General features: G+C 41.3%; 1 protein-coding gene across 3 annotated transcripts in view; it reads left to right on the top strand.

Moving 5' to 3' along the window:
* Positions 1–1,877: 1,877 nt before the first annotated feature.
* Positions 1,878–10,277, top strand: part of DEUP1 (deuterosome assembly protein 1) — a 100,812-nt gene continuing 92,412 nt past the window's right edge. For all 3 annotated transcript variants that reach the window (XM_066253684.1, XM_066253683.1, XM_066253685.1), the window contains exon 1: positions 1,878–1,953. In XM_066253684.1, the coding sequence (XP_066109781.1) occupies positions 1,907–1,953 (47 nt within the window). In that variant the 5' untranslated portion in view covers positions 1,878–1,906. The remainder of the gene's footprint in view (positions 1,954–10,277) is intronic.

The following is a 10,277-nucleotide window of genomic DNA, read 5'->3' as shown; positions in this document are numbered from 1 at the left end:
GGGAAGATACTCTGGTGAATAGAAACGCAGCTCTTCTTACCCCAAGTCTATTTCTTTTTCATACCTTTTCAAATGTAGGAGAGGGGAAGGGCGAGGGAAATTTTAGAAACTTGGGTGCTGATTCCGCGGCCCCCCCCCCCCCAATTGTTTACATTTTGCTCCTTGTTTTGTTTGTTCGTTCGTCCAATCAGCAAATATTTCTCAGACCCTTGCCGGGTGCCGATACCGGGCTAGGCAGTGGGAGCCACAACTAGGAAAGGACTCGGGCTGTGCTCTCAGGCAGCCCTTCATCCAGTGAGCAGACACTAGACGTAAAACTGTGGGACGGCGATGATGCGCTTGCGCGGGAAGTTCTCGCGGCCGCCGCGCTCCGCGGGCCGCTCCCGCCGCAGCCTCCCGCCGCAGCCTCCCGCCGGTCCGCCCCCCACCCCACCCCGGGCCGCTGCGTCCCTATGGCAACCAGCGGCTGTCAGGAGGGTGAGGCAGTAACTGCCGGGCAGGAGCGCGGCAGCCTGCGGCGGGACCCTCGGAGCGGGCGGAGCAGGTGGGCGGGCGGGCAGTGACCCCGGCGTCCCTGCTCTCGGGGCCGCAGACCTCTGCGGAGAGTGCGGCGGTGCAGCGCAGGTAACCCGGCCCGGCCACGCCTCGCCCCCACACCCTCCCTCAGTCCGCCGACTTCCCCAGGAAGGCCGGCTGCCCCGTGGAGGCTGGCCTTGAACCCTGCGCGGGTCGGGGCTGGTGGCCTAGGTCACGACTGGGGCGCGCGGCGGGTGGAGAGACCCCAGGATGCTGGAATGGCCCTTGTGGAATCCACAGCAGAGCTTCTCCCTATGCTTAGTCGGTCTGTATTCTAGTTGTGTGGCCATGGGCAAATCACCTAGCTTCTCGGTGGCTCAGTTTCCCTGATGTTAAAATGAGGGATTTGAGGACATACAAATGAATGTATTCATCTGTCCATTTGTTCCCACCTCTGCTCCTCTCCTCTCCACACACAATTCCAGGGTCTCTCTCTCTGTGTGTGTCACTTTCTACTGATTGATTTTTAGCGAGAGAGAAAGTGGGGGGTGGGGGAGAGAGAGACAGGAACATGGATCTGTGCCCTCACAGGGGATTGAACCGGTAGTCTGAGCTGGAAGATGACGCTTCAACCAACAGAACCATCTGGCCAGGACCCAGGGTCTCTTTTAAATACTTTGATTTGAGAGTGACATGAACCCAGGGGTTTTTCTCCTTTTTCTATCATCTTGAATGCTATTTAAATGATTTTTATTCAGTAATTTAGAAGAGTTGAAGTTCTTTTCAATACTTTGTTCATTTATCCTTGTAGATTGGTTTCCAATTAAAACTTTTTTTATGGAAAAGCGTTTTTTCTCTTTTTACTTTATGTAAGTACTAACACCCCTATTTTCTCAAAAGGGCAAGTAGGTGCCCACAGAGCGTTAGAGGAATTGTTCAGATTTCTATTTTTAGGGAATTCTAGTCTTTTTGTCATAAATCTCTAACAAAACCCAGAAAAGGCCAAATAAAGAATTTACTCAAATAAAGGCAAACCTTTAGGGAACCAATAAAAAAGGAAAGTCTGAGAGCATTTGGCTGGAACTCCTCTTGAATAGGAATTCTATTTTATTGATCTCATGTACTTGACACCAAGCTGTTTCGTATACAGTGCTCCTCTGAGTCATGGCTAAGCCAAAATCAAATGCATGGAAAGACACACACACACACACACACACACACGTGCAAGTTTCTACATTTTGTAGAACCAAGAGCAACACTCAGAAAAACTCATACTAAATGGTTTCCCAAAAGCAAAATTTTCTTGTCTTATAGGTTAATAAATGTTAGCATTTTAGGAACCTAAACCATTTTCCCCCTTACAGGTTAAACATTGAGAAATATAAATCAGATGCAGCAGTTTTTCGACATGGAGAACCAAGATCATAATACAATGGGGTAAGCACTAAGAAATTTCTATTTAATAAGTTAGTACTAAACTCTGCCAGAAACTCCCTCATGATACAGGAATTTTGAAATTTAGTGTTAACAAAAGAATATACCACTTTTGGTGAGAAGGGTGTAGGGAAATTTAAATGACTTTGAGAATCCATAGTTTGAGTCTCCAACTTTGACTATGGATTTGCAGTCGAAAGTCAACATTTTCTAACTTTTGGTGAGGTTTTTAGACTTTTAGAGTGATGGATGTGCACACGGGCCCCACGTGTTCCTGGGTGTCCACAGTGTGGCAGCCCCTGGCCAGCCGGCTCCTTTCATGCTGCACAGATCTTTAAGCATCCCTCCACACTTGTCCTTAAGGCTGAACGCAGCCTTACACACAGCCTCAGAACAGACTTAGCTTCTCAAACAGCAACAAGAACTGGATATCTTACCAAAAGTTTTAAGGAGAGATAAGGAATAGAATTTGTATAGCATTTGCCATCATAAAAAAATTAAGTTCAAGGCTGGTTTTAGCTCAACGTTTCCTTCAAGTCAAGTTCACTTGTTAAAAAAATTAAATTCCTTTCCATAAATATCTGTCCCCCCCTTTTCCCTGTCACCAGCACCACAAAAGTCCCTCTTCCTCTTGTTTAATTAGCTAACTAGCTACTGTCTGATCCCAGAGCTTAGTGGGGGGGGAGGGGGTATGGTGGGAAGGGTGGTACTCTTGTGCCTATCTTGACTGTGACTGATTTTGCACTATTCAAACCCCTTCAGATGTCTCACTTTCAGTTTTTCTGCTGTGACCATGACTTTGACATCAGGCTAGAGAAAAGCTGCACAAGCTTGGATAATTCTAATTATCATTTGTTTAAGTCCTACGGCATACTCCTCCTGTCCTGCTAGGCATTATTGTCATTTCACAACTAAGAAATTGGGCATATTAGTTTGAGTATAATCTAAGCTCTTGTAACAAAGAGACCCAAAAATACAGTGGTTTAAATAAGATTGGCATGCATTTCCATTTCATGTACAAGACCCGACCTAAGCAGGGCAGGGCTGGTAGAGCAGCTCTGCCCTCCTCACTACATGATTTCTACCTCTGGGCCAAAGTGATTGCCTCAGCTCCCATCATCATGACTGTAGTCCTGTTAGAGGAGAGGGGGAAGGGCAAGAGGAGAGAGAAACCATTCCTTTAGGAGAATGACTTTGAAGTGGTAGGCCTCACTTCTGTTCACTTCCCATTGGCCGGAGCTTAGTCCCGGAGCTACAGTCAGCTACAAGGAAGTCTGGAAAATGTGTCTCTACTGGACAGCCGTAAGACCAATTAAAGCTTAGAAGTTCTATAATAAAAAGAAAAATGGATATTGGTGGAGAGTTAGCAGCCTCTGCCACATTGAGCCAAGAAAGATAGAAAAAAATATATAGGAATAAAGCAGGAACTTTCCCCTAATATACAACTAGTTAGTGGAGGAGGTGGGATTCAGACACATCTGGCTCCAATCCTTGCATTCTTTGCTACATTGGAAATGGATAGCAGTGAGATGTGGGCGCAGCCTGCCTCGTATCTGTAGCAGAGTCAGGTTAGCATTCTGGATTGAGCAGGTGGTAGGTGCTTGGCAAGGAAAGCTAAGATGCAGATTGGAGGTCTGAAACCTAAGGTTGGGTACCATATATCACTCCATTCCCATTCCTCTTTATTCATTCTTTTGGTAAAAAGTATGGAGTATTGAATGCATGCCAGGCACAACATTAAGCACTATGGTTTATACAAAGATCATTAAGAAACAGACCTTAAAGAACTTAGAGTTTGGTAGGGAACTATAGACTTTGTTTGGGTACAACGTAATTACAAACCAGATGTGAATGAGAATTACTAGAGATTGCCACCAAGAACTGCTCCAATTGTCAGAAAAGACATGGGACCAGACATTGTCCACCGTGGTCTCCCATGCTAGGTTGGCTTTGTCTCTGTTGCACATGCTATTGAGAAATATGTAAAAATCTAGATCATGAAGACAATCAGACATCATTCATCAAGGATTTGTTATGTAGTTATCAAACCATGTCACCTACGTACACAGTAGTGTTTTGTGGAGCAACCTTCATTTAACAAATATTTATCTAGAATCTACCATGAACCAGTCATTGGTGGAAGCACCAGGACAACAGCAGTGAACAAAATAGAGACCACTGCTCCAAGGGGCTTGCACATTAGTGGGAAAGATGGTGGCGTATACAAACATGTTTCATACAGTGATATAAAGAAAATGAAGTCAGCTAAGGAGGAGAGGAATAGAGTGTGAGTGGGCTGATTAAACAAGTATTCTCTGGTAAAATGTTTCTTAAGCAGAGATTACATCTGGGCAAAGAGAGTTCCAGACAGCAGGAACAGAAAGTACAAAGGCGAAGGTGTTCTGTTTTTCACAGAACATTTAAAATGCAGGTGAATCATTATTCTCTGATATCCGGGTTTTAACAGAGTTTAATTTTAATTTATCCACGATTTCTCTGAATTATAGGTGTTCTATCTGTGCCATTATAACCTAAACTTTTTTCTAATTGAAAGTCATACTTGGCCCTGGCCAGTTGGCTCAGTGGTAGATCATCGGCCCAGCATGTGCAAGTCCCAGGTTTGAGTCCTGCCAGGGCATACAGAAGTGACCATCTGCTTCTCCACCACCACTTCTCTCTCTCTCTTCCCCTCCCACAGTTTGATTGATTCAAGCCCAGTGGCCCTGGTGCTAAGGCATTAAAAGTAGCTTGGTTGTAAGTATGGCCCCAGATGGGCAGAGCATCAGTCCCAGACAGGTGTTGCGGGGTGGTTCTGGTTGGGATACATGCTGGAGTCTGTCTTTCTATCTCCCTTCCTCTCACTTGGAAAAGAAGAAAAAAAAGAAAAGAAAATCACACTTAAGTGAGTTTGTCCTTTTTATTTGTTCTTAGAGTATATGCCCAGAACATAAATAATTATGGAATGAATAAATGATCTATTTATTGACCTTTAAAAAGTACCATGTTTAAACTTTTTTATACATTTTAAAACTTTTCCCAAAACTTAAAATTTTGAAAAATTTAAATTTTAAATAGAGTCCAAGGAATAACTAAGGTATTCCAGAAGGGCTCTGGAACACATCAAAAGATTTGATTTCTCTTCTTACAAAAGAGAAGTATTAAAATAATTAGGCTTCTTTTTCTGTGTTGAAATTATATAGCAAGCACTGCCAAATAAAAAATAACATTGAGCCTTCTTTATGTTGTATATGTTATAAATGTTCCTACAACATATATGAAATTGCTGGAAATGTGAGATGTCCTGACATAAGATTGTCTGTAATCAAAATTGAGTGACATACTAAAATGACTGAACCTGAGTATCAGATCGTGGCACACGTGGATAAAATCCATTCTATTTTTGCAAAAAATGACCCCTCCTTGTCATGCTTTTGCCAGCCCGATGTTCTCGTAACATGGCAGTAGTCTGCTCCTAAATGAGGGGAATTAAAATGTGTAAACAATGACTGTGAGAAGCCCAAGATGGCCACTGGGTTAACCCAGCTCCTTGGGGTTATTGTTTTTGTTTTCACATTCCTTCATCCACTTTGTACATTGAAGCTGGACTTCATTCCACTGTCACTTGGTTCAGGTTATCAATATAGTCTTGTTTTTGTGTTTTGTGTGTATGTTTTCTGGATAAGTTGAAGCTTTCCCCTGAACTGATGTCCTCACAATGGTAAAGAAACTGTTAGAAAATGTGTCTCCCACTTGGGGTATACCTTCCAGAAGTGGGTGATTAGGCACCCACTTCACTGAGCAAATCACGTGCCCCTTAGTGTCCTTGGCATGTGGGCTCTTAAACAATAGGATCACTTTAGATTACTTGTTAGCTGAACAAGGAAGTGTTTGTGCTGTGGTCAGCTCATCACAGTTTGGGTCCCAGGGGACACAATAACAAAATTTATACTTTATTTCTTGTCTTGAACATCCAGAATGCCCTCTCTGCGGCTCAGGGACCGTTATGGAAGAGGTAGGCATGTGAGACTGTGAGAGCCAGAGAAGAGGAGCACAATGGGTAGGCAGATTTGACTCCATCTTAAAGCCAATCCTCCCTCTTAATGGAAACTGGACCCAGCTGCCCTATTTTCCTCAAGATTGAGGAATGAACAACAAAAGGAGGGGATTGTAACAGAGTGAAATGCTCTGCCTTTCTAAAGACTTGAAGCCATTTTTCAGTAGCTTCTGTTTAGTCTTGCATATAGACATGCTAATCATTAAAGGAATTCTGCTTTGGCTTGAGTTTTACAAAAACACTACATACTTCCCCATGAGATAGGGGAAGTGTGTGTGTGTGTGTGTGTGTGTGTGTGTGTGTGTGTGTTTATTTATCAAAGACTTGCGGGGACTTTATGACCGGACTCACATCAACTAGGGTCGGCAGACTGAACACTGTCTCCCTTGGACCCCTCACGGCACCCAAGTGTCTTCTGTAGTCAGTCACCTCCTGCCACTCCAGTTTCCTTTCCCCCTATGCTCACATAAAAGAAATCTACATTCTGTACTTCCTTAAGATGAGTTTAAGGCACCACTTTGTCTTTCATCTTCTTGGTTGGCACCTCTCAGTCAATAAACATGACTCCAGACAGAGAGAGAGCACCATGTCTAGCTCTTGCTTTGTTTTTGTCATTCATGAATTTCTACTCATTAATTCGTCCTTTTATGATTTATTTTACTTGTTCTTCTGATTTTTGAATTGAAAAATATGGATCAGTTATTTTCCTGATTCCTGGATTTCATGATTTCTTTAAATAATTAAAGCTAAAGTTCTTCTTAAGTATAGCTTTACTGTAGTCCATAGGATTAGTGTTCCCACTGTCATTTTGTAAATAGTCTATTATTTCAGTTTTGATTTCTTATTTGGCTTAAGAGATATTTAGGAGATATAACTAATGATGGGGTGGATAATTATTTTTTTGTTATTACTTTCTAACCTCCCTACCACCATGCTCATAGAATATGACCCAGGTGATATTTCAGTTTCATTAAGACTATTCTTGTGATCTATCGGATGGATGATCAACCTCTAAAAATGTCCTTCGAGCATTTGAAAACAACTATATGTGCACTATTGGTTAAGTAAAAAGGTTAAATAAGGTTATACATATATAATCAAATCTTTAATTGTTATTATGTTTAAATTATGTTTTTTAAATCTATCATTACCTTACTTTTGTCTATTAGATCTGTCAAAAATTTTAAGAAAGATCTTTACCATAATTATGGTTTTGTTTTTCTTGTATTTCAAGCAGTTTTTAAAAAATATATATTTTAGTGTTCTGTTCAATGTATAAATATTGAGGCCCACGGATGTTATATTTTCCTGGTATATTATGTGATTTAGCTTTATAAAATATCTCACAAGTATAAGTTAATGCTCTTGTTTATGTTCTACTTTGCTGGTACTGATATTGCCAATTCTATTTTCTTTTTAATTTACCTTAGTCCATAGTATCCTTGATTATCCCTTTGTTTTCAATATTTTTTAAATCATATTGTATCTCTTGTAAATAGCCTATGGTTAGATTAAAATATATATATACCTTAATTGGAGAGTCTTTGCCATTAAAAAGAGAATTTTATGATCATTAATATATTAATGTTTGACCCTTTTTATTTCTGTAACATTTGCTAGTCTTATCTAGTTTTCTTTTCCATCTTTTTCTTCAGAAGTTCTATATCCTATTTTATAAGTTGTTTATTATCCTTTTTTAGAAACATTTTAAATTTGGAGTCTCTCTTGGCTTACTGACTTTTTACTGTAATTTTGACCTCCCTCAACCTTCTTCCTTATTTCCTTCCTTCCTTCCTTATTTCCTTTCTTCCTTCCTTATTTCCTTCCTTATTTCCTTCCTTATTTCCTTCCTTCCTTCCTTCCTTCCTTCCTTCCTCCTCTCTCTTTCATTCTATCTTCCTTCCTTCCCTCTTTCCCTCCTTTTCCCCTTCCTTCCTTCCTTTTCTCCTTCCTTCCTTCCTTCCTCCTCTCTCTTTCATTCTATCTTCCTTCCTTCCTTCCTTCCTTCCTTCCTTCCTTCCTTCCTTCCTTCCTTCCTTCCTTCCTTCCTTTCTTCCTTCCTTGTTTCCTTCCTTCCTTCCTCCCTCCCTCCCTCCCTCCCTCCCTCCCTCCCCCCTCCTTTCTTCCTTCCTTCCTTCCTTCCTTTCTTTCTTTCTTTCTTTCTTTCTTTCTTTTCTTTTCTTTTCTTTTCTTTTCTTTTCTTTTCTTTTCTTTTCTTTTCTTTTCTTTGTTTTTTAAGTGAGAGGACGGAGGATAGTGAGACAGACACTCAGACCAGGATTCACCCAGCAACCCTCCTCTGGGGCTAGTGCTGGAATCAACTGAGTTATTTTTAGCACCTGAGGCAGCCACTCAATCCAGTCGAGCCCCTGGCTGTGGGAGGGGAAAAGGGAGAAAAGGAGGAGTGGGAGGGAGAAGCAAATGGTCCATTCTGTTGTGTGTCCTGACTGGGAATTGAACCTGAGATGTCTCTACATCAGGCCAATACTCTATCCACTGAGCAAGCCAGCCAGGGCTGACCTCTCTCAACCTTAATAAGACTTAACCTTTAGTAATACCTCTGCTTCCTCATTCTCTTATCTTACCTCTAAGAAATCATCTGGATCTCTAGTTCCTGGGTACTATTAATTTATATATAAATTATTACCTATAGAATAATGTTCATTATTATTTTATTCCTCTTTTAAGAATCCTTTTTAACAGCTGTAAGTTTGCTTTATTACTATTATTTTATTATTATTATTTTTTTGTATTTTTCTGAAGCTGGAAACAGGGAGAGACAGTCAGACTCCCGCATGTGCCCAACCGGGATCCACCCGGCACGCCCACCAGGGGCGATGCTCTGCCCACCAGGGGGCGAGCTCTGCCGCGACCAGAGCCACTCTAGCGCCTGGGGCAGAGGCCAAGGAGCCATCCCCAGCGCCCGGGCCATCTTTGCTCCACTGAAGCCTTGGCTGCGGGAGGGGAAGAGAGAGACAGAGAGGAAAGAGGGGCGAGGGTGGAGAAGCAAATGGGTGCTTCTCCCATGTGCCCTGGCCGGGAATCGAACCCAGGTCCCCCACACGCCAGGCCGATGCTCTACCGCTGAGCCAACTGGCCAGGGCATTACTATTATTTTATACACAAAATATTTTCTGTTCTTAATTTTAAAACATGTTTTATTTCATATTTAATTGAACTAAAGTATTTCTTAAGTAATCTTTTCATAAACGTGAGCCTTGGCTGGACAGCTCAGTTGGTTGGACCATTGTCATGAAGCTCAGAGGTTGCTGGTTAGACCCCCGGTCAGGGCACATAGAGGAGCAGATCGATGTTCTTGTCTTTCTTCTCTCTCCCTGCTTCTCTATCTCTCTAAAGAAAATAAAAGTGAACATGAGTAGAATGCTTATTAACTTTTTATTCAATACATGTCCAAATGTCTTATTTTTACTTTTAAACACAGACTTGGTAACGCTATTCCCCATTGTCTGAAGAACTGAGTGTTACAGATGAGAAGGCCAGTGCCAGCTCACCCTCCTTTTAGGGTGTTTTTTCTCCTTCTTTTTCTTAATGTTTAGAGGCTTATAGGATTTATTTTTATCCTTGGAATTTAAAAATTTATCAGGATAACTTTGTAGGTATGGATCCTTTCTTAATAATCTTTCACATCATTTGATAAACACTTTAAGGATTCAAAACTCTTCTACTCGGTAACATTTTCTTCTGTTTATTGATTAATAAATCTCTACCATCATGTTTCAGTCTCATCTCCTAGGACACCTAGAGCTTTTCCTTTTTTCTCATAATTTCTATTATTGTCTTTCTTACTCTATGTTATAGAGGAATTTCTTGAGTTTTGTCACTTTTATTTCAGCAGTGTTTGTATTCTGTTTATATTTGCCTCTACTAAGATCTTTATTTGTGGTATTGGCAACCATGATTTTATTTCCAAGAACAACGTTTTTGTATGTTTATTTTGTTGTTCCTTTTACATTCTAAATTTCTTTTTCAAATCAATGCAATATACCATTGACTAAAATTATGAATAAGATTGTTTGAAATTATCTCTTGATTTTTATAGCAACTTCCTGACAATCAGTTATTCTGTGGGTATGATGACTCTGGTGTATTTCTCTACATCCTTCAGTTTGTATCTCTCCCCAAACCCTAACAACTTCACAGCCTCACTGCTAGCCTCTGCTGCTCTGAAAGAGAATTTGATTAGGTTTTCCAGAGAAATCTGTCCACCAACTACCATGCAGTTGCCTCTCCCTGAGGGCTCAGGCAGAGCCAC

This window comes from Saccopteryx bilineata, chromosome 1 (genome assembly GCF_036850765.1).
Source record: "Saccopteryx bilineata isolate mSacBil1 chromosome 1, mSacBil1_pri_phased_curated, whole genome shotgun sequence".
Classification (NCBI taxonomy): domain Eukaryota; kingdom Metazoa; phylum Chordata; class Mammalia; order Chiroptera; family Emballonuridae; genus Saccopteryx; species Saccopteryx bilineata.
Note: the sequence above shows the minus strand (reverse complement) of the source record. Positions and strands in the feature narration are given on the sequence as shown.